Genomic DNA, 24,439 nt, shown 5'->3' with positions numbered 1-24,439 from the left:
ACTTGGACCTAAAGAAATACACTTGACCGAATCATCTGAGAACATTCTCCCTTACGGCTCATAATAGAGATAAACGCCCGATTAGGAGGCGTTTTGTCATCCCCGATGTCGACATCGAACTCAAGATGGAGGCTATTATGATAACAGTGGAATTGTTTTTGCGTAATGGTCACTCGAATATTCATTCCTGTTTTAAAAGTCTCTACGCGAACGAATCTGTCTTAACGCAGAGTCATTACGAAGTTTATAGGTCGCTAAATGTATCTCAAACTTTGTATTGTACGGCCTCAGTTAATGATGATGATGATGATGATGATGATGATAAGTAAGGTCATGGCACAGGTAGGGTCATCACGGTGCCTCTTCGAAGGACTTGTTGATTTGCTGTGCTCGTCAAGCAGATTCAGACCTGCTTTTATCAACTCAGCCAAGGTCTTCCCAGTTAGAATCTTTTTTTGCACGTTGGTGTGGGAAAGGAATTTTGCTTTCTTACTGTCATTATCTCTGTTCATGACACTAAAGCAATGAGAAAATAGCCAACCAAGCCTAAAAAGGTCTTATTATCTTAACGTTGACAAAATTTCGGGAAAATTGGCGGTTGAATTGTTACATAACTCGACTTTTGTTTACGCTTCGCGTGCTCTCATAGTTTAGTGGATTCAAGGGAGACCAAGGAGATCGGATGTCAGTGATGTCATCTTTTCCAGCAACAGTGATGGCACCTTCGTGGCAGCTTTTTTCTGGCAGCTGTGACGTCAGCTTGCCTTGCAACAACGACAGCAGCTTTTCTAGCAACGGTGACATCATCCAGAGCTACAGTGGGAACAAAGGACGCTCTGCTGAATCATGGCTCATACTGCGTCAAACAGAAAATGAAATATCCACTAACACCTCAGGCAATGAAGGAATTAAGTCTGGTGGACGGTGAAGTCGGGTCCACTTCTATGGTGAACAAACGAAGTTTCTCTGTATTATTCGTAATTGTTGTGTTTCCTCCCCAAGTTATACTTTGGCGTTAAAGTCATGATTCAAACTAAGGTTTTAGGTAGTCCCCCGTGCTGTTCATCAACTAAGGGGACAGTTGTAGGCTTATTGCGCTCTTGGGTTACAGGCAATAGATGAAATTTTAGCCTAAGAGAGATAGAAGGTTTACGAAGAATTGAAGACAGCATCCAAACCATAGTTGTCCACGACCCCTGAACTTTCTTACCAGATGTTTGATCTTATCGAGTCTTGACCTACTTCCACAAGAGCCTAGCTCGCCATTCCTCTTCCAGTGGCAGACGCAGGGAATGTCATAATGCACTTAAGTCTTTCTTTTGATGAGACCTTGAACTAGAAGGGACAAGCAAACCCTTCCTGTTCGGCTCAGCTGTGTGAAGACCTGCACTACCACCCCAAAACTATCCCGTTCGTCTTGTCTTCCACTGCAGTCTCTAGCGAACTGGTGACCAGGATGCTGCCAGAAGTCGAGCAGAGCTCCGCACGTGAATGCCATCCTTATTCTCAACATTGTGGTGCAAGATGATGTGTGGTAACCTCACGCATAAGGTTTTGAGACGCAGACCTCAATAGACCCATAAGCAAAGCAGATGGGATAATAATCCTGTCGTGGAAATTTTGGCCTCAACCATATTGGACGAAGCAACGGTTGTGCTCGAACAAGTTGCGTCTTTCCCGTATCTATCCAAGGCCCGGATGAGGAAGGCCCGGCACCTTAGTATAAGGGCTCATTACCAATTAAGGAACTTCTTACATACTGTTCCAATCTCCTCCCTTAGCACTCGTCTCCACCCACATGCTTCGCGTATCGGGACAGACCATCGTCTTGCTACCCTCATCTACGCTGACTACCAGAATACTTGCGACAGAAATTGACTATTCAGAATGGCAGTCGTAAGATGAGATACAAGAGTTCCGCTGGGTGGCGCGCGCTCCAGCAGAAGAACTCCATCTCTCTAGACCCAATGGAAAGTGGCAAGCCTCCCGACGGTGTAACGTCATATGCCTGGATGGTCAGACAGCTGGAACGAGCCTACACCTCCTCTGGATGGTGCTGGAGATTTCAGGGAACAGCGGAAGGCTACAAAATACGACGGCCTGGATCCACAATACCTCTTCCTTCCAAGGTGGTTCAGAGACGTCGTTTAATCCAGGAGTTTGTCAGTTTGTTTCTTAACTTTCTCTCACGGCGAAGCTGTAGCACCTAAAGACCTCAGATTTTTGGGTGTAGGTACTTCAGAATCTGAGCAAGGCTTTAAGCGATACGAGTCGACCTTGAAGGCTGTTTTGAGGCCACCGAAGGCCACTTTTCAAAAGTCTTCGATGTATTTAACAATATATCATTAGCATCATTTCACCGTTCAGTCAATGAATGTTTGTGTCAAGAATTAGAATTTCTGTATTATGTATTGATTTAAAACGTTATACATTTTTCCCGTCCAATGGTAAACCTGGCCACTGTGCATTTTGTATATGTTCTGTTCGTCTTGAATTCCACACTGAAGTAGATTCGTTGAAATACGTATCATATAAGAACGGTTTTCCTTCATATATATACATATATATATATATATATATATATATATATATATATATATATATATATATATATATATATATATATATATATATATATATATATTTTTCTTTCTTTCAAACTATTCGCCATTTCCCGCATTAGCGAGGTAGCGTTAAGAACAGAGGACTGGGCCTTTGAGGGAATACCCTCACCTGGCCCAATTCTCTGTTCCTTCTTTTGGAAAATTAAAAAAAAACCGAGAGGGGAGGATTTCCAGCCAACCGCTCCCTCCCCTTTTAGTCGCCTTCTACGACACGCAGGGAATACGTGGGAAGTACTCTTAATCCCCTATCCCCAGGGATATATATATATATTTTTTTTTCTTTCCCAATACCCCGTCGGGTATTGGGAAAAATACATATATCATTATAATTATTATACTTGATCGCCGTTTCCTGTGTCAGGGAGGTAGCGCCAGGAAAACGGACAAGAAAAAAAATCACAAGATGTGATTTTATGAATGCTGAGAAAACACATGGAAAAGGAAACACAAGATCCTGAGCACCTCCGTGCATCAACACATCTTCAAAGGACAGCTACAGAATAAGAGGACCAAAGACAAATCTGTAACTGTCCTCTGAACATCTGTTAATACACAAAAGTGCTCGGGATCTCGTGTTTCCTCTTCCATGTGGTTTTCAGCATATATACATATACGCACACATACATACATATACTGTACATAAATATACAGGTATATACAAAAGTATATATTCATATTTGTTCACCGTCATCTATTCCCAATACCACCCTGACTCGCAGGAAACATCATGAAAGCATGAAAGGAAAAATAACATATACATTCTTTTCTTTTCCTATACATATGGTCACCGCCCCTCGCATCAGCAAGGTAGCGCCAGGAAACAGAAGAAAGGCCACATCCGCTCACATCCATGCTCAAGCTGTCATGTGTAAAGCACCAAAACCACAGCTCCCTATCCACATCCAGGCCCCACAGACCTTTCCATGGTTTATCCTAGATGCTTCACATGCCTTGGTTTAATCCAATGACAGTACATTGACCCCAGTATACCACATCATTGCAAATCACTCTATTACATGCATGCCTTTCACTCTCCTGCATGTTCAGGCCCAATCACTCAAAATCTTTTTCTCTCAATTCTTCCATCTCCAATTTGGTCTCCTGATTCTCCTTGTTCCCTATACTTCTGACACATATATTCTCAGTCAAACTTTCCTCACTCATTCTCTCCATATGTCGAAGCCACTTCAACATATATTCTGCTCTCACAACCACATTCTATTAACACACATCTCTCTTATCCTTTCATTACTTAATCAAACCCCCTTAAACCACATTTTGTCCTCAAATATTTCACTTCCAATAAAATATATATATTTTAAGGCTTAATCTTAAGAATCAATTTTGGGCACTGTTTGGGTAGAATCTCTCAACAAATCATCTACATCCTTCCCTGTTTTTCATGAAGTTATCTTAGCAGTCATCATTAGCCGTTCTGGATACGCTGATTTTCCCTTCCAGATGAACGTCGACATCTTAAGAGTTCACTGTTATCAGGTCAACATCATCATCATCATCATCCTGGCTGCTATCCCCCCTGCTACAACTATCATATGCTCCTCACGTCGACTGACCTAACCAACACAAGCATGTTGACGTCTTTAGTGAAGTATGATTAGCATTCGTGATCAGCATGTAAGCTTAATGGTTATCTGGTAGTCGAAACACACACACACACACAACACACACACACACAGATGGTCAAGCGCATTCCAAGTGGTCTAGTAGCCGGCTAGGAATACCTAGCTTTCACCTAGGAGACAAGGGTTCGATTCTTGGCATGGTGAGTGGGTGTGGTTCAGGAGATGAGGAGACATGATTTGTAGAGCTCACTCCCCGTGCACTACAAATAAGTAATTACACACACACACACACACACACACACACACACACACACACACACACACACACACACACACACACACACACACACTCCTAGCAAAATAGGGAGATAAATGATTCACAAAAAAAAAAATTCTTGATTCCTCTGACTGTCCTTAACTTACATCATAGTGTTAGGCAACACAAAACACCCAAGGACAACCTCAGTCAGTAAGCCTTGCCATGCAGCTCATCAACAACTTTAACATTTTAATTGACCTAAATACGATATTTGTCTGAGGATTGTTGTCTACACACACACACACACACACACACACACACACACACACACACACACACACGCCCTTGAAACCCGGCTAACTGGTTTAAGCAGCATCTCTGCCCCTGGGGACACTGACGTGTGTGGGAAACTCATTGAAGACTGGTCTTTGTATACGTTCATTTCCTGTCATTTGGCATTTTCAGTGACGCATATTTTTCTTTTTTCCCCTTCACGATTCTTTTCTCTCTCTAAGTATCCTCTGCGCTGTCTTCCCTGTCTATTAGCAAAATGAATCGCTCAATACCATACACTGGGGGAGAGGGTGGGTACCCTCATCACAGCGTTTGACGAGGCACAGTGGAAAGCTGGCACAGGTCTGTTTAACTGTTACATAAAGATAACATGTTCATAAAGAAGAGCTTCGTACCTCCCTTAGAAAAAAAAAAACTTGGAGTCTTCTTTGTTTTTCGTTTTTTTCTCTTCCTCTCTCTTTTTTCTTTCTCTCTATCTTGTCTTTTTCTTTTCTTATATTCCCTCTAGGTCCTGGACATGATGAAGGACTGGGGCCTCAGACGTGAAGAAGAAACATGAAGTTCAGGGAAAGCGTTACTGTTGATTGTGAACACCAGTGGCAGACTAGCCGAGCTGTAAGACCTGACCAGATAACACCATGCAGATCATGAACCTTTATGGGATTTGTGATGAACGAACGAGGCATACAGCCGACAGCGACACTGTCATATAAGCTCCTCGGTGTCAAGGATCATAGAGGACAGGTCAATGGCTACTCCGAAATCTCAAGGTTGTGCCAAGGGTGACTGGCAAGCTTTTCCCAAGGTTAAACAACCATCATGGGACAGAGGGAGAGGGAGGAGTGGTTGGCTGGGAGCCAGGGTACATTGTTGACTCCGCCCTCAACTGCACCACTGCCATCAGCAGTGTGAACTCACGTGTCTAATCGCTTCTTTTTTTTTTCTTCTTATCTGAGATCAATGCTCTACATCTCTTTCAGTTGGATGAGTTAAGATATGTATGTGTGTATTACGTAAGCGCGATCAGTCCTTATCGTTTGACTGAAGATCAGTAATCACCCCCACCCCTAACTTTCCTTATCTCATTTGACATTATTATTCTGTAATGGGACAATTCTTTCATTACGTCACCACGTACGCTTCTTGGCCGCTCTCCTCTTTTGAGGAGGGTTAGTTGAGTATTCTATTTGACGCACTGGTTTTGACGGAGACGTATGGTGGGTTCATTGCTCTCGAAGTGCCATCAGTTATATAAGAAAGATATCAGAGCACTCCATATCAGGAGAGGTAAAGATTGTTGTGCTGGAGGACTAACGGCTTGTCTGTCTGTGTTCGCTCCTGGTTTCAAGGTTGAAATTGTTACTAGGGACGAACCCCGAGCGAAACCTGAGCCTTGAACTTCTAACTTCTTCCTATCGTGACTTATATCCCAGCAAAATATTAAGGTTTCTAGTCCTACCATTTGCTTTGACCTGAAATTGGAAGCTCTCTCTCTCTCTCTCTCTCTCTCTCTCTCTCTCTCTCTCTCTCTCTCTCTCTCTCTCTCTCTCTCTCTCTCTCTCTCTCTCTCTCTTCTCAGCATTTATCCTTAACAGTTTCAGGAATCCATAAACTGGTATTTTCCAGCTCACATTCTGCTTTGACATCATTATCGCTTTGTCTGTCTCCCATTCAAAAACCTCACTTTCTCTTCCCACATTTTTAAGAACTTTGATTCGAACAAAATAATTCTGTCATATAAAACCATCGTCTCAGACTCGCTCCCAGGTCCTCATCGACTGGCTATTCTCTAAACCTTACATCTGGACCTCTGGAGACAATGTGTTGACCCTCTAGAGCCGCCGTCAGACATCCCTGGTACGCGCGTACCGAGTTGGCAGACAGTAGACCTTACCTAACTTTACATCAAGGTCATGGCCTGTTCTCAACCTGTCCTGTACCATCTCACTTCCCACGACCTTTGGAGTGTTCTCTTGTAGGTAGTAAATTCAAATGTGTGTTATGTGTGAGTGTCTGGTGTTGAGGGTTCTCATTTCGTAGCTGAAGAAGATTTGGCAGCTATCGCTTCTGCTCTTGCGCATCTTAACTTAGCCCAAACTGAGCATTCGTCTTTACTCTAAATAGAAGATTAAATGTCACTGGACTTCTTCCAGACTGGTAGCAGATATAATGTAGTGCGCATAGACTCACGTATGCCTCTTATCAAACTGTTTTAGTCCTCTTGAACGCAGCGCATAGAACGTATACCATACATTTGTGAAAAGAACGATATCCAAGTAAAAATCTGAAAATCCCGAGCGTGTTGGCAAGGTACATGGTTCTCACTAAACGAGTTGGTCAGATATAGTTCGTGGAGAATCAGCTGTTGGAACATTGCATAACGTAAACCAAAAGAAAACGGACAGGATTTGGTAGTCTTCGTTCGTCAGTGCAACAGTAAGCAGTTCTTGGATGACCCTGTGTGTTGAGAAACCGGGGCGTTCTCTCTGTAGATGTTGTGAGTGAGGTAGCGCTCTTGAATCTTTCGTAGAATATATATATATATATATTCTCATACGGCAATGTGAAAATATGTTGTCTATAATTACTCATATGTGATGAATTTCTGAGAAAATTGTGAAAGTGGAAACCCTTATCCTGATTCGTTAATGTATGTTGGAGTGATAGGAACATAGCACTTATTGGACGCATTTTTTTTACATAACAATACAGCGGGGGAAGAAGAAGAAGAAGAAGAAAGAAAGAAGCTTTCTTATGCAACGTCAAGATCAAAGTGTATATATAAGATGTGTGGTGCATGATGTTCACGGTGGACGAGCCGTGAGGAGGGAACGAGTCATTGTGAGTCTGGAACGTGAAGCCTCCTTACCTTTATGATGGTCGAGTGTGACGGCGTCTCGGAGCACCGGGCTCCTGACGGAGGCTGGGGTTGGATGGTGGCTGGAGGATCGTTTCTCATCATGGTAAGATACGCTACACAGATTCCTCGTATCAAGTCTCCAGAGATCTAAGCTTAGATTCCCTGGGTTGTACGTAGATACAAGTCTATGCCACTGTGTTTGTCACATAGTTCTAAGCAATTTGTTTTGTTTTTGTTTTGTTTATTCGGCCATATTGTACATGTATGTATGACTGTGTTTAACACAATATTTTAATATGATTAGTATGTTCTTACCTTATCTTCGTGTTTCTGAACAACTTATACAACTTTATAGTCTTGGTTCGATATTATATCCACACATTTTGTCTCACAAACAAATTCCTTCCAGATTGTTTGTGACAGTGATTTGATTTGTGCCAGTGTCCCTGGCCAATGCATTGTGCACCTCATGCTCAACCTGTGAGCGGTAGCGCAAAAAGGATTACAGGGGTCACACAAAGGGTCAGACCCCAGTGAGTTGATACTGTGGAAGATATCAGAAACACTGAGTTATGTGACAAGATTCAAGATAAATAACCTGAATATTGTTAACTGAATTCAGAAGGCACAAATAATGTAAGATGTGGACTTGAAGCGAAACAAATTTTGAAGTCTATTGTTAAACGTATCTATAATTCTGCTTCTAGAGAATCTTAGAATAAAGGCAAATTCTACCATACGTTAACAATTCGAGGTTCAACGTTTGCACACGAGTTTGCATCCATTACTACAAGTGAAATAGGACGAACGAAATATTAAGTAAATTGATAGATCAAGATGATCAAATCCTTTGATAAACTTAAATACTTTGAGTAAATTACCTCGTCTAGATTCGTCTTTTCATCTGCTCCCGTAGGATTTGTTTCCCCACATCAGCAATCTATCTATCTTGGTAGATCGACGCAACAGTTTCTCCATTCTATGTCTTGTTTCCATGTAGGGTGACCAGAGCTGGACGCAAGATGGGAACGAACCAATGAACTCCAGAGAGTATAAAGATGCTGAGTCTTAATTCATTATGCCAGAAGTTTCTAATAATGTCAATGTGGTTCAAAAGATTTTTTTTTTCTTTCTTCTCTTTACAGAGCTTGTTGTCGATGCTGGCATCTTGCTACTCCATCCTGTTCTCGGACTTCCTCAATGAGCGGGGTGCTTCCTCCACCACCATCGCCTGGATCTTCAACACGCACATGTTCCTCTGGAACGTATTTGGCCTGTTTACGGGTCCCCTCACTAAGGAATTCGGCTTCAGGCGTATCTGTTTCCTGTGCGCGTTTATCGCGTCTTTCTTCCTGCTGATCCTGGCTTTTGCCTCCAACATTTGGTACCTTCTGGTATTTTTTTCTCTATGTGGTGAGCTCTTTTTTATGTGATCTACCTAACAGTTGAGGGTTTGCAGGAGGCGAAACTTTAATCTGCTCGTTGCTTCAATGGGATATGGATGTAAGTATTTACATCAGTACAGAAGTATCTCAATCCTTTTCACATGTCTTTTGATTGTACTTAGAATCAACTGAATGTAGTGTACCTCTCCTCTTTTGCTGTAATGAAAGCGTCTTCCAATCCCTTTCTAATGGGCTGTTGCAACTGGCATGTAGAGTTCTCCTTGCATGTGATGCACGGAGTCAGTATCTTTAGGACCTGTGGGGTGCACGACTAATATTGATGTGAAGTAGTATAGACTATGGCAGGGAACCTAAACCTCTGAATTTGTCGACTCCCTCCAATCATAGACATACCGAAACTTCATCGACACCAGACCAAGTGTAGGAGAAAACTAGCTAATGCTTAATATATATTTTGATTGAAGCAGTTTAGATCCTTAATGAGATGGATGACCCTAATGATAATCATTAAAACATAGTTTTCCATCTTAATATATGAAGAATACAAGCATGCTCTGTCTCTCCTTTATCTTATATACGCTTAACTCTTCAAATATTCAAATTCTTCGACTCCTAGAATTTTATCGACCCTCCCGTGACGACCCTTAGACAATTATCGAGCCCCAGAATGATTCCATCGATCACCAGGGGATCTTTAACAACCATTTTGAGATCCACTATCCTACAGCATTGTAACTATCGGTTCCACACAGCAGGTAAGTTGAAACGTAATTCAAAACCTGGAGGAGAACGTGCGAGGTGGTAAGTCCCTTGCCATTTCTTGCATCTCCACAATTAGCTTTGAGACTAATATGTTATGGTGTTATTTTTTGAATTTCTTTAGGACAGTCATTTATACATATTTAAGAGAACACAAAGTTAGACTTTTTTTTTAGTTATTGCAATTCATTCACGCTGTTGGTGATGCTCAGTACATAATTCTCGCCTAAAAGTTAAGAATTATCATACAAATAGAATCTCTTTACGTGACTGATGTCAAGTGGTTGATATTACTCAAACGTAAAGTAATTCAACACACAGAATTCCAATGTATGTAAACTAAGTGATCATTAACCCAACTTAACTCTGGGTTCAACTGGTTTCCATATATCAGTTTGAATCAGGTGAGGTTCATATTTCTTGAATTCGAATTCTGACTATCTCTTATCTGACGTATTTTTGATATGTTTTTATTTTTAAAGTCTTTTGAATACTATAGATTGTAAAATTCCACCAGAATGTGGGCTACATGACAAGCATTTAGACTATTTTTAGGATGAATAGTATTTTGTAAAGTGGCAAATGTATATATATATATATATATATATATATATATATATATATATATATATATATATATATATATATATATATATATATATATATAAAAAGATGTTCTGGAAGGAGGTAAATAGGGTGCGTAAGACAAGGGAGCAAATGGGAACTTCAGTGAAGGGCGTAAATGGGGAGGTGATAACAAGTAGCGGTGATGTGAGAAGGAGATGGAATGAGTATTTTGAAGGTTTGTTGAATGTGTCTGATGACAGAGTGGCAGATATAGGGTGTTTTGGTCGAGGTGGTGTGCAAAGTGAGAGGGTTAGGGAAAATGATTTGGTAAACAGAGAAGAGGTAGTAAAAGCTTTGCGGAAGATGAAAGCCGGCAAGGCAGCAGGTTTGGATGGTATTGCAGTGGAATTTATTAAGAAAGGGGGTGACTGTATTGTTGACTGGTTGGTAAGGTTATTTAATGTATGTATGACTCATGGTGAGGTGCCTGAGGATTGGCGGAATGCGTGCATAGTGCCATTGTACAAAGGCAAAGGGGATAAGAGTGAGTGCTCAAATTACAGAGGTATAAGTTTGTTGAGTATTCCTGGTAAATTATATGGGAGGGTATTGATTGAGAGGGTGAAGGCATGTACAGAGCATCAGATTGGGGAAGAGCAGTGCGGTTTCAGAAGTGGTAGAGGATGTGTGGATCAGGTGTTTGCTTTGAAGAATGTATGTGAGAAATACTTAGAAAAGCAAATGGATTTGTATGTAGCATTTATGGATCTGGAGAAGGCATATGATAGAGTTGATAGAGATGCTCTGTGGAAGGTATTAAGAATATATGGTGTGGGAGGCAAGTTGTTAGAAGCAGTGAAAAGTTTTTATCGAGGATGTAAGGCATGTGTACGTGTAGGAAGAGAGGAAAGTGATTGGTTCTCAGTGAATGTAGGTTTGCGGCAGGGGTGTGTGATGTCTCCATGGTTGTTTAATTTGTTTATGGATGGGGTTGTAAAGGAGGTAAATGCAAGAGTCCTGGAAAGAGGGGCAAGTATGAAGTCTGTTGGGGATGAGAGAGCTTGGGAAGTGAGTCAATTGTTGTTCGCTGATGATACAGCGCTGGTGGCTGATTCATGTGAGAAACTGCAGAAGCTGGTGACTGAGTTTGGTAAAGTGTGTGGAAGAAGAAAGTTGAGAGTAAATGTGAATAAGAGCAAGGTTATTAGGTACAGTAGGGGTGAGGGTCAAGTCAATTGGGAGGTGAGTTTGAATGGAGAAAAACTGGAGGAAGTGAAGTGTTTTAGATATCTGGGAGTGGATCTGTCAGCGGATGGAACCATGGAAGCGGAAGTGGATCATAGGGTGGGGGAGGGGGCGAAAATTTTGGGAGCCTTGAAAAATGTGTGGAAGTCGAGAACATTATCTCGGAAAGCAAAAATGGGTATGTTTGAGGGAATAGTGGTTCCAACAATGCTGTATGGTTGCGAGGCGTGGGCTATGGATAGAGATGTGCGCAGGAGGATGGATGTGCTGGAAATGAGATGTTTGAGGACAATGTGTGGTGTGAGTTGGTTTGATCGAGTAAGTAACGTAAGGGTAAGAGAGATGTGTGGAAATAAAAAGAGCGTGGTTGAGAGAGCAGAAGAGGGTGTTTTGAAATGGTTTGGGCACATGGAGAGAATGAGTGAGGAGAGATTGACCAAGAGGATATATGTGTCGGAGGTGGAGGGAACGAGGAGAAGAGGGAGACCAAATTGGAGGTGGAAAGATGGAGTGAAAAAGATTTTGTGTGATCGGGGCCTGAACATGCAGGAGGGTGAAAGGAGGGCAAGAAATAGAGTGAATTGGAGTCATGTGGTATACAGGGGTTGACGTGCTGTCAGTGGATTGAAGCAAGGCATGTGAAGCGTCTGGGGTAAACCATGGAAAGCTGTGTAGGTATGTATATTTGCGTGTGTGGACGTGTGTATGTACATGTGTATGGGGGGGGGGGGGTTGGGCCATTTCTTTCGTCTGTTTCCTTGCGCTACCTCGCAAACGCGGGAGACAGCGACAAAGTATAAAAAAAAAAAAAAAAAAAAAATATATATATATATATTCCTAAGAGTCCTCGGGGAAAATGAAACACGATAAGTTCCCAAGTGCACTTTCGTGTAATAATCACATCATCAGGGGAGACACAAGAGAGAAATATAACAGTCAGTTGATATACAACGAAGAGACGTATCTATGACGCCATTTGGTAAACATGCGATTGTCCAATAGTTTTGAAAGCATTGAATGAATGTGTTACTTGAGCCACAAATGCAAAAGAAGGGAAGAGGGTTGATATCCTGGAAATGAAATATCTGAAGACAATATGTGATGTGCGGTGGGTTGGTCGTGTGAGAAATTACACCGCAAGAGAAAGATGTCTTAGTGAGGGTAGTGCGATTGAAAGAACCAAGCAGGATGTACTGAAAAATGTGGAGGATGAGTGGAGATACGATAGCGAAGAGGATTTATGTGTCTGTAGCAGGAGGAGGAGGAGGAAGAGGAGGAAAAGGAAGAGGAAGGGAAGACCTGAGAAGATGGAAGGATGGATTGAAAGAGTTCTTTTAGAGTGTTAGGATCTGAACGTTAAGGTCTGCCAAAGCTTATGGTGATATGATGCATCACGATATCTATTCAACATCTCCCTTGCTCCTTTAGTCGATTTTCTCACTGAGTGGTACAATTTCACCGTGGACAAACACTTAAGGCATATATGCTTTCATATGAGGCATGTATGCTTTCATATGAGGCATGTATGCTTTCATATGAGGCATGTATGCTTTCATATGAGGCATATATGCTTTCATATGAGGCATGTATGCTTTCATATGAGGCATATATGCTTTCATATGAGGCATGTATGCTTTCATATGAGGCATGTATGCTTTCATATGAGGCATGTATGCTTTCATATGAGGCATGTATGCTTTCATATGAGGCATATATGCTTTCATATGAGGCATGTATGCTTTCATATGAGGCATGTATGCTTTCATATGAGGCATGTATGCTTTCATAATAGGAAGGAATATTTTTTGTATCTTTTTCCTTATTTTTTCTTAAAGTTTAGCTTTATTATGGACTCCCACAGTACACTGATTGTGTTATGAGAAAACTAAAATACTTTTGTATCTTCATCAGGGTTGTTTGCTGGGCTGGCCTGTAAGCCCTGTTACCTGCAGGTCGCACAGTACTTCGACAACAGACGCGGTCAAGCCAACGGGTTTCTGATGGCTGGGTCGTGCACGGGCCATTTCGTGGGTCCTCCTCTCACCCGTTACTTGCTGGAGCAGTATTCCTTTCCAGGCGCGACCCTTATCATGGGAGCTATTTTGCTGAATAGCTGCGTTGGTGCTGCACTCTTTCAACCTGTGGAATGGCACATGAAGAAGTCTTGTCCCGTGGAAAGGCCCATATTGTCGGATAGTGCAGATGAAGATACAAAACAGTGTCGTATGGTGGATGAAGCATCAAGAGAGGTTGATGTAACAGCGAACGAGACGCTAGAACCGAAGAGGGAAGCCTGTGAGGTGGAAAGAAGATTGCTGGTTGGTAACCTGAGCCGTCGAGTGAGCCAAGCTTCAAATCTGACACTAGCTATCTCGTACCTCGACTTGACTGGCCCCGCCCCAAATGCAGATGACGGTTTCCCAAAAAGTAAAGATTCTAATGAGTCGGGCATCCCAGACGAGCGTGGGGTGCTGAAGACACTAGGCCGTTTGCTGCGATCAACCATCTCAGACTTGGCAATCCTGAAGACACCCAGAGGTTTCATCATAGCCTCTGGGGGTGTCTGTGCACTCAACAGTTACCTGAACTTCCTCATTACAGCACCATTTGCCATCCAACACGCTGGCTACTCCCTGGAAGACGCCGCCTGGTGCATGTCGTATGCAGCTGTGGCAAACTTGGTGGCACGTTTCACAGCGTCAAGTCTCTCCGACTGCCATTGGTTCGACATGAGAATTGCTTACATGTCAGGAGTTACTGTTATGGCGTTTTCTATCCTGTGTAAGTTCCATGTGTTTATATTGTATACATAGACATTTGACAGGCTGATTTGCAGTGGATGTTTCTCATAAACTTTAATCTATTTAGTGCCAAATCTTTTTGGGTATATATATATATATATATATATATATATATATATATATATATATATATATATATATATATATATATATATATATATATATATATATATATATATTTACATTATACTTAATTGCCGTCTCCCGCGTAAACGAGGTAGCGCAAGGACACAGACGAAAGAATGGCCCAACCCACCCACATATATACATAAACGCCCACACACGCACATATATACCTATACATTTCACAGTATAAATACATACACATACACAGACATATACATATATACAGACGTATACATTCATACTTACTGCCTTCATCCATTTCCGTCGCCATCCGGTCCAGTTTTTCTCCATTCAAACTTAGTTCCCAAATGACTTGTCCCTCAACCCTTCTGAACCTAATAACCTTGCTCTTATTCACATTTACTCTCAGCTTTCTTCTTTCACACACCTTACCAAACTCAATCAACAGCTTCTGCAGTTTCTCACCCGAATCAGCCACCAGCGTTGTATCATCAGCGAACAACAACTGTCTCACTTCCCAAGCTCTCTCATATATATATATATATATATATATATATATATATATATATATATATATATATATATATATATATATATATATATATATATATATATATATATATATATATATATATATATATATATATATATAATCCTTATTGTCCTTAAGGACAAGGAAGGGTATTTTTGAAACTACATTAGCTCTGAAAGCATTACAGTATTCAGTATTGTTACAGTATTCAGCTTCATGAGTGACCTGGTCTGGATGAAGGTGACCCTGGTGATCTGGGGTTTCGGAGTGGGTGTCAACGTCTCCCTCTACATCTTGATCATGCCAAGGTTTATGGGACTGGAAAAGATGCCTTCTATCTTCGGTGCCCAGTCATTCGCCACGGCGTTCGCCAATCTAATCTTAGGTCCTCTCGTAGGTGAGTTGTGACGTTGTAGGTGAGTTGTGGCGTTGTAGGTGAGTTGTGACGTTGTAGGTGAGTTGTGACATTGTATATAGGCTCATTCCAGCCACTGAATGACCAGTTGTGACTTCGGGAAGGTCGTGTAAAGTCTGTGACTTTCCTTGGAAAGTGTAAAAGATAAAATCATAGTTATACATTGATTCAGGGAGCTCTTGAAATCTTTTTCTAAGCAACGAGGAATGTCTTTAGCTTTTGCCTGAACCCACAAGCAAAAAATGTTACTGTATTTCCTGCTCAGAGCTTGTACATTGTGCTATCCATCAACAAGCAAGAGACATTGGATGCAAATGTGTTGAGGGCAATTCAAAGACTTGCATACTATTCGTTTCATTTTTCTATCAGCTCAAATTACTTTTTGTTTCACATGGCACTAAACACACACACACACATCTTAGCTTGAGCTCACTCCAACGTGCTAAATCAATATATTAAGAATTATCGAGTAATCTAAACGTGGGAAAGCTGACTCTTTCTTGTTCTATTCTAAATTCTTAAATAGTTTCAGTGTGTCATCAGCCACTCGTGGGAAGACAATACAAACTGGTGAATCCATAAATACACAGTCTCAGTAAACCCAGAAGAAGTTGTTCTAAAAGTTCTAAGAAATTCTAAATGTGTCTAAAGTTCCAAAAGTGTCTAAAGCTCTAGTCTAAAGTTTTAGAAGTGCCTAGGGTTCCAAAAGTTTCTCAAGTGCTAAAAGTATTTAAAGTTCTAAAATTGTCTAAAGTTCCAAAAGTGTCTAAAGCTCCAAAAAGTTCTAAAATTAGGTAAAGTTCTGAAAAGTTCCATGTGTCACCATAACGTTGTTGCATAAGCTCAACAACTATAAAGCAAAGCATCGGAAAATGACTTGAATTTCTCTGCCTCGTGTCGTATAAGCAAGTTTCTGTTTCATTTTGAAACGCTGGAAAAATAAACTAACTTTGCGAGACTAAAATGAATTAGTTAGACTACCATAAATCAACATCTCGTACATGTGATGACACAAAGCCCGAGTACAACGAAATGGCACTTGGACTTGTCCCTTATGGATCTAGTCAAGTGCCAAGCTGTCGTATTCAGATGTTGTACAATCATGCATAATCGTTTAACTTTCTCAACATAGATTTTTTTTGTGTCTACTCGCGTATGATCTCTCTTCTCCCACCCCCTCCTTTTTTTTCAAGTCGTATGATAACAATCTTAACTCCCGCAGAATGAGACATAGATTCAGCCATGCATTGTCCAAAGATATAAGCTGATGTGCCATCATGATCATAGTCAACAAAGAACGTTACTCAGCTAGTACAACGATCGAGTCACAGGTGAAGCGGCAAGAGCTGACGAAGGTGCTGCCGTAAAGATAATAACAAAGAAAACGAAAAAAAAAAGAATCAGCTAGGATTATTTCTTCTGATAAACCATTGCCTTCAGATACGCTTTATCGTTTGTTAGTTTTTATCTTATATGTCGATGGGATGATCATTTTGTTTTCTATCTGTTACAGTCGCTGTCATATCTAAACGTACTCTGATATGAGCATTTATAAAGATATATACGTAAGTAACAGTAAGGAAATGTTTGGCTTCTGACGTCAACATCTGCACAAGCTGCGTAGCACCTCCCTCCCTCATATCTGGAGTGCAACTGAGCATGATGTATCTTGTGAATTCAGGCCTTTAGAATTCGTATATCCCCCTCCTACAGCCCATCCTGGAACCCAGCTTTGGAAATGTAGCAGGAAAACTCAATTTGTGAAAATACTTGCGGATGGAGAGGTCACCGACGAATCGCGTATATATATATATATATATATATATATATATATATATATATATATATATATATCATACAAACCTCCAACAGCCAGGATCGAACCTGGGACCCCTTGTGCAAGAGGCAGGCATGCTAACCGATAGCCTAAGGGACTGTATAATAGGAAACAACTATTCGAAATACTAAGTACTCGAATACCCTTCGTCTCACAATGGTGAGCAACGGGGTCTATCGGTTGTTTCCGAACAGAACACATACCGAACCAACTGTACATGAAGGTGTATATGAAGGTGCGCGTTCATATACACTTTATTCGTATATATATATATATATATATATATATATATATATATATATATATATATATATATATATATATATATATATATATATATATATATATATATATATGGGTCGAGTTATTAAAAGGTTAAGGGTCGTAGCATCCTGCCTGGGGTGCTGTCACTCTTTTATCTTCCAAGTGACTTGACAGTTAGTTCAAGATTGTGAAACGAGTATGTCTTCTAAAGGTATTGAGGCCACATCGTCTTTAACCTGACCTTAGATTATGACCCACATAGTCTGCAACTTGACCTCAGATTACAACCCACATCGTCTTTAACCTGACCTCAGATTACAGCGCTGTGTATGTGTTATTTTCTACCACCCAACCCACACAGGTATGATCCGCGACGTGAGCAACAGCTACGCCGTCGCCATGTGGGTCATGACGGCGGAGGTGATGGTGTGTGTCGTCCTCTGGTTCTTCATGCCAGCGGCTGTGGCCTATGAGGAGAGGAAGGAGGCCCTCAAGGAGGCCATATAAGCAAGGCTTATGCAATCGACAGTAAGCCGCCAAGAAGTATAACAAGATGAACGCTATGTTAACGAGGTAGTTCTTTCTGATATGTAGAAATGTAATTTTGTAATAAACATTTAGGAATGACGGTTTTCTTTTCACGTATAAAAGTACAGGAGTATAGATGGCTGGGCGTGTCAAGGATGTCTCATTCCTGCTTCTGTGGTTCCTTCTTCAGTTCATGTTCTTCAGTCACTCTTGTCCTCCCCTCAGACTGTCACAAAGCCTCAAATCTTTGCTCTCTCTCTCTCTCTCTCTCTCTCTCTCTCTCTCTCTCTCTCTCTCTCTCTCTCTCTCTCTCTCTCTCTCTCTCTCTCTCTCTCTAAGGCTTTCTTTAATCATCTACCTCCCTACAGCAGTGTGTGCGTATATATAAAGCATGGTTACTGATATGATTGTAGAGATATTAAAAACTAGAAACATCCACATTAAGACCATTTGCCCCTGACTGTCTCCAGACATGGAGATCAGTGGACTTCGTCGCCAAACATGGAGGCCAGTGGAGTGTCCAAACATGGAGGCCAGTGGAGTGTCCAAACATGGAGGCCAGTGGAGTGTCCAAACATGGAGGCCAGTGGAATCCATCTCCAGGAAATTTTGCCCAAAGACAGTGCTAACACGTAGCATTCACGGCTGAAAAATATATGTATAGGTTCGAAGAACGAACTTATTCCTGAAAAAAGTGATTCTACTTGTTTATACATCTTTATAATGACATTCATAGCAGATCATTCCATTAAAGTGAATCAAGATCAGAAGATATGCCCACTACCGTATCATGGATAAGGATTTAAACAATAATTCCTCTCAAACACTACATACGTAGGATCAGACTCTGTTACTTCAGTTAAGTTACTTGGCACGACAACCGCTCAGGTTACGTTTTCTCTCTTCTAAGCTCGTGAAAGAAAAGCCTTTGTTTTTATCGCTGTCTTAGCTATTATCACTCGAAGCCCAGGTTCTCTACATTAATTTTAGATAATGAACTATGATCTACACAAACTCATGTATATGAGCTTGGGAGTTATGTAATAGACTTTGCGTAAAAGATTCTGAATTTCATGACCATTGAACTGGTTCGAAAGAAAATGTTTTGCATTAGATTATTTTGATATTGATCTCAGTCTTCCACCGTATTCACCTCCGACAAAGGGTCAAAGCCAGGTTATCCTTCTCAAATATGGTCATAGACCTAAAGAAGCTCAAAGAGCTAACAGTTAAGACCCAGAGGAAAGCCAACAAAGATGGTCTGAGAATTATAGGGAAAGGCTCGAGGCTTTGAAGTTGTTCACTTTGGAAGAGAGAAAAGTGAGGGGTGACTTGATAATGTCCTCTGAGCTTTTGAAACATTGACGATGCCGACAATGAACAGGTCTAGTGAGATGAAGGGAGCGTTATCCTGTAGAGGCTGACAGCGAGGTAGACCTTCGGAGATGATCGTAGACATAACAGCGTTATGATGTTTAACAAAGCAGGACCTCCAACGACCGTCGAGAACAACGACAAGTTTGTGCTGATCAAGACTCGATGTATCTAAGCTCAAGGGCTACAAGGTGGTAGGTACAAGTCTTTGCCGTTGTGTTCACCAGAGATTTCCATGCCAGTCTATGTTTTGGTCTCGTTTATTCAGGCACAAAGTCTCGTTATACGTACATGCAATTACGTCTGTGTTAGCACCCAGTTATCATCTGACCACTGGGTCTTATCTATTTTCACTATCTTGGAGTTTCGTAAAGAAAATTCTTATCTCAGCTATACTCATACATCTATAGATTTTTATTCTTTATTGTTATCATATCTGTATCTACATTTAGTCTTCCAATGTTACACCAGGAAACATACATATATGTATATATATGTACATACATCATCCCTCGGGATAGGGGAGAAAGAATACTTCCCACGTATTCCCTGCGTGTCGTAGATGGCGACTAAAAGGGGAGGGAGCGGGGGGCTGGAAATCCTCCCCTCTCGTTTATAATTTTCCGAAAGAAGGAACAGAGAAGGTGGCCAAGTGAGGATATACCATCAAAGGCTCAGTCCTCTGTTCTTAACGCTACCTCGCTAACGTGGAAAATATCGAATAGTAGAAAAAAAAAAGAAAGATATATATATATATATATATATATATATATATATATATATATATATATATATATATATATATATATATATATATATATATATATATATCAAACTTCCTCCTTGTCTTCATTGGTCATGTCGTCCATCCTAGTCTCCCCCGCGTTTTCTTCACTCTTCCCATCTTCTCTGTTATCCCAGACGGCAGCTAGGGGGATACACAGCCATAATATAAAGCTACTGAACGTCATGGCCGAGCAGATCAACATACTTGTGGCGTAGCTGCCGCTAACGTCGCGTATGAAGCCTGAAAAGACAAAGAAAACCGTAAGTAGATTCAGATGAGTCAAAATCTGAAGCAACATGGTGTTTTTTTTTTTATGACGCAGAGGCGATGTTCGCTGATGTATTCATTAAGTGACACTAGTGAGAGCACTACTGTCCGTCCATCATGGAGTTCATCAACTGTATGGTTCTGCAACTGTGTTCCTCTATCAATTGATTCCCTTGACATTCCTCTCTCTCTCTCTCTCTCTCTCTCTCTCTCTCTCTCTCTCTCTCTCTCTCTCTCTCTCTCTCTCCCTTACCGCTGGTATGAGCTGAGCTTTGGGCTTGGAGGAGTTTGTCTACACCGAAGTTTATTTTCAACCCTGTATGGCAGTCGATGCTCTTGATCACAACACTCACGCGAATCAGAATCAACGTAGCTTTTACAGGATAGGAGCTCGAACGTCCAGTCCTATCTAAGAGTAACCTCTTACCTCTTTCAAGTATTTGGCAGCAAAGAAGATAAGAGGAAACTAAGGAGGCAGGGAGATTTTTGCATCTTTCAAGGGTTAAGTTAATGCTTTAGGAAATATTACTGGTGGATTTTCATTTAAGCAGTTACATAAACGGATAAGCACCACTAAGCATAAAGGTAGATGTAATTTCAACTACAGTTGCGTTTAAAGGCTTGCAGTATGCTTGTAGTATGATTGTGGTATGCTCGTGCTGTAGATAACCAACTTACCAATCAAAGGTCCAAATGTGAGAAAGCCAACACCACTCATTAGCGAAGCAACGGCAAAAGCTGGTGGTAGATTGTCCAGCCCCATGACGTCAATTATGGCAAGGGTGTTCAGGCCCAAGCTGGTGCCCGCACCGCATCCTATCAAACCCATCGTCACCAGAATCCATCGCAGGTCCAGCAAGAAGGGAAACACTGCGGAAAAGAGGAGGAAATAAGATTCTTTCCACCGACGTGGGATGTACACCACATCCCTCAGTCTTGTATCATACAGTCCGGCAAGTGTAAACGTCTGATCATCATAAAATCAACAGTTTGGATCATTGCAATTGAGGTACACACGAGATATGAGACTTCCCTTACCGATCATTGCTGAAGTTAGGACGATGTGGCCTCCAAGATGGGCAGCCCGGAGGCTGAACCAAGACCAATCGGACATTATAGACGTGAGGAATCTGAAGAGAAGGTTACAAACGGCAGCCACAGATATGCTCAGAGCAGAGTCTTGGAGGGTGAGGTCCGCTGCTTGCATTGAGAACGGCAACATCATAAGGAAGTTAAAGTAACCGTTGGCGATCAGTGTATTGGCCAAGGAAATGACGACGGCGCGCAAGTGTCGAAGAATCTTGATGTCCGACTCCAATGACCGTAATAGACGTAACGTAGTCCTCCTCAGTGTACTAGCGCTTCCCTCATCTCCCGCATCTATCATGTCTTCCTTCTCGTTACAGGATGGTGAGGTGGCGCGTCCAAACAGAGCCAAGGTATATACCGAGAAATCTGAGTTGTAGAGGGACGCGATAGAGTCGCTGGAGCACTCGCTCAGATGGAAAAGACCTCTGACCCTCGTTAGCTTTGCATAGGAAGCACTAGTCTCTAACTCCCTCCCACTATTAGAATTACTAAGGGAGACGCCAGAGAAGGTTTTTCTGAAGTTTAGAGACAAACCTGAGGGAGTTTTCTGGGTACCTCGACGGGCTTTTGTGGGGATCATACCTGAACCAGTTGCCGCCATTTCATCCTCATCCTCGTGTATTAAAGGCAGACTGACCCCACAAGCCGCCTCTGGTGCTGCCTTCGGTGAAGGCTTCTTCATATGCCACTCTACAGGATGGAAGAAACAAGCGCCCACACACCCGTTCAGGAGAATTGCTCCAACAATCAGTGTTGCTCCTCGAAAGCCATACTCTTCTTGCAAATACCGAATCAACGGAGGTCCAATGATTTCCCCGATGCAGATGCCGGCCATCATAATAGCATTGGCCATCCCACGGTGCCGGTCAAAGTAGATGGGTACGATGATAAAGCAGATTGAGACGGACAGTCCTCCCCCAAAACCTGCCAGATATAGTGAAGTGAGAATATGTGACGCATGGGTTTATATCAGACTGTCATAATATTCTGATGAAGAGTGTCTGGATCTGTATACACCACTAGTATATATATATATATATATATATATATATATATATATATATATATATATATATATATATATTATATATATATATTATATTATTATTATTACTATATTATTTTGCTTTGTCGCTGTCTCCCGCGTTAGCGAGGTAGCGCAAGGAAACAGACGAAAGAATGGCCCAACCCACCCACATACACATGTATATACATACACGTCCACACAAGCAGATATACATACCTATACATCTCAACGTATACATATATATACACACACAGACATATACATATATACACATGTGCATAGTTCATACTGTCTGCCTTTATTCAATCCTATCGCCACAATATATATATATATATATATATATATATATATATATATATATATATATATATATATATATATATATATATATATATACCTATGGAACCTACCGCTCAAGAAGGAGAATGAAAAGAAGAGAAACTCGGCCACCGGAGCAAAACCTGACAGGACGATGGAGGAGGACGCCAGCAGGCAACCAAGTATACCGACTTTTCTCCAACCGAACTCCTTGGAAAGTGGATTGATGATGACTCCCATCATGAACAAAAGGAAGGTTTGGAGGTTGAAGATCCAGGCTATGGTGGTGGAGGAGGTGCCCATTTCCATCAGGAAGGGGAAAAAGAGCACGCCAAAGCACGGCGTGATCATTAGAACGAGCATCTGTATGTACAGAAAATGTGCTGTAGAAGCTTTCATTAATGCAACATCAAAATGATATATATATATATATATATATATATATACATATATATATATATATATATATATATATATATATATATATATATATATATATATATATATATATATAATCACAGATTATAAAGAGACAGGACATCACGAGCGATAAACCCTCTCCCCGTAACGTACAAATCGTAATCACAAATAGAAAAAAACATATGTCTGGGATTCATTAATTCCTGAAAATAAGAACAAAACAAAAACATGGGTTGTTCAGGGAGACAAACTGAATCAGAATGAAAGCCAATGTGAAAATACTGAACAGTAAGTAATTTCTTTTTATATAAAACTTACGCAAATGATTAAGCTACCAAACGCCACTAGCCAACCCCAACCTCCATCAGGAGCCTTGAGAGCGTTGTCAGAACCCTGAGCAAGGTTCTGGGAATCACTGTTTCTCTCATTATGTTTACTAATTCCTAAATTGGGACGTAGGTTCTTGGAGACACTTGAATTCTTCTTCTCAGCTTGTTCTTCCATATTTCTCTACAGCTGTTGAAGTTATAACTTGGGTTTTTTATGGATAACCACCTGATGGTCTGCAGTCTTGTGGATTTCCGGAATTCAGTTTCCCGAGAGGCAATCGCATTAGCAGATCATCTTCAAGTCATCTCTTCGGGACTTTCAGTCGTGTTGGATTTTAGAATGTCACCAATATGACCCAAGATTTCATCACGAGTTTTAACACCTCGTCCCGAAGTCGTTGTCCCTCAAGCCATCATTCCCTGGTCCGTCGCAGATCAGACGCAGGTCTCGACCAGGGATAGTGATCGCTTCGAGGGACTTCGGAGTACCACAGGAACACCCCCACACACACGCACGCACACCCCCACAGGAGAAGACTTTCTGAGGCTGGAGATAGCAAACCCAAAGACTAGATCTACCCTGGCCATTATCTCTCTGTCTCTCTTTATCTTACGATCTCTTTTTATCTTTGCTTATCGCTGACTCTTCCTCAGAGAAGGTGAGTATTCGTTGTGACGTAATGCTTTGTCAGTGAAACAGCCATATGTTCTGATTCTAGTTTTAGTCGAGGAGTTGCTGTGTAGCTGTTATGGAGACTGCACACGTG

The 24,439-nt window shown here is 41.3% G+C and overlaps 2 protein-coding genes across 5 annotated transcripts; one reads left to right on the top strand and one right to left on the bottom strand.

Annotated features, from left to right (window-relative positions):
* Positions 1 to 7,095: 7,095 nt before the first annotated feature.
* On the top strand, positions 7,096 to 18,160 carry LOC139752152 (monocarboxylate transporter 12-B-like). Of its 4 annotated transcripts, none has more exons than XM_071668086.1 (6): positions 7,096 to 7,196; positions 7,473 to 7,723; positions 8,766 to 9,033; positions 13,509 to 14,378; positions 15,223 to 15,414; positions 17,895 to 18,160. In XM_071668086.1, the coding sequence occupies exons 2-6, from the start codon at positions 7,634 to 7,636 to the stop codon at positions 18,038 to 18,040; spliced, it is 1,566 nt and encodes a 521-aa protein (XP_071524187.1). In that variant the 5' UTR covers positions 7,096 to 7,196; positions 7,473 to 7,633; the 3' UTR covers positions 18,041 to 18,160. The 4 variants fall into 4 exon arrangements, with proteins under 4 accessions (XP_071524187.1, XP_071524186.1, XP_071524185.1 ...); XM_071668085.1 differs by having other exon boundaries at positions 7,125 to 7,257; XM_071668084.1 differs by having other exon boundaries at positions 7,128 to 7,266.
* Positions 18,161 to 19,842: 1,682 nt separating this feature from the next.
* LOC139751760 (uncharacterized) lies at positions 19,843 to 24,218 on the bottom strand. The gene is made up of 5 exons (XM_071667307.1): positions 23,662 to 24,218; positions 23,016 to 23,286; positions 21,528 to 22,502; positions 21,168 to 21,359; positions 19,843 to 20,462 (listed from the first exon to the last, which is right to left on the bottom strand). The coding sequence occupies exons 1-5, from the start codon at positions 23,845 to 23,847 to the stop codon at positions 20,266 to 20,268; spliced, it is 1,821 nt and encodes a 606-aa protein (XP_071523408.1). The 5' UTR covers positions 23,848 to 24,218; the 3' UTR covers positions 19,843 to 20,265.
* Between the last annotated feature and the right edge of the window lie 221 nt (positions 24,219 to 24,439).

This window comes from Panulirus ornatus, chromosome 12, assembly GCF_036320965.1.
Source record: "Panulirus ornatus isolate Po-2019 chromosome 12, ASM3632096v1, whole genome shotgun sequence".
Lineage (NCBI taxonomy): Eukaryota > Metazoa > Arthropoda > Malacostraca > Decapoda > Palinuridae > Panulirus > Panulirus ornatus.
The sequence above is the reverse complement of the archived record's forward strand: the minus strand, read 5'-3'. Positions and strand labels throughout refer to the sequence as shown.

Coding starts and splice junctions, on each gene's coding strand:
- LOC139752152 (XM_071668086.1), top strand. CDS start 7,634: ATGATGGTCGAGTGTGACGGCGTCTCGGAGCACCGGGCTCCTGACGGA. Junction 7,724..8,765: donor GAGGATCGTTTCTCATCATG/GTAAGATACGCT, acceptor TTCTCTTTACAG/AGCTTGTTGTCGATGCTGGC. Junction 9,034..13,508: donor GGTATTTTTTTCTCTATGTG/GTGAGCTCTTTT, acceptor TATCTTCATCAG/GGTTGTTTGCTGGGCTGGCC.
- LOC139751760 (XM_071667307.1), bottom strand. CDS start 23,847: ATGGAAGAACAAGCTGAGAAGAAGAATTCAAGTGTCTCCAAGAACCTA. Junction 21,360..21,527: donor CCTAACTTCAGCAATGATCG/GTAAGGGAAGTC, acceptor TCTTTTCCGCAG/TGTTTCCCTTCTTGCTGGAC. Junction 20,463..21,167: donor CACATTTGGACCTTTGATTG/GTAAGTTGGTTA, acceptor TTGTCTTTTCAG/GCTTCATACGCGACGTTAGC.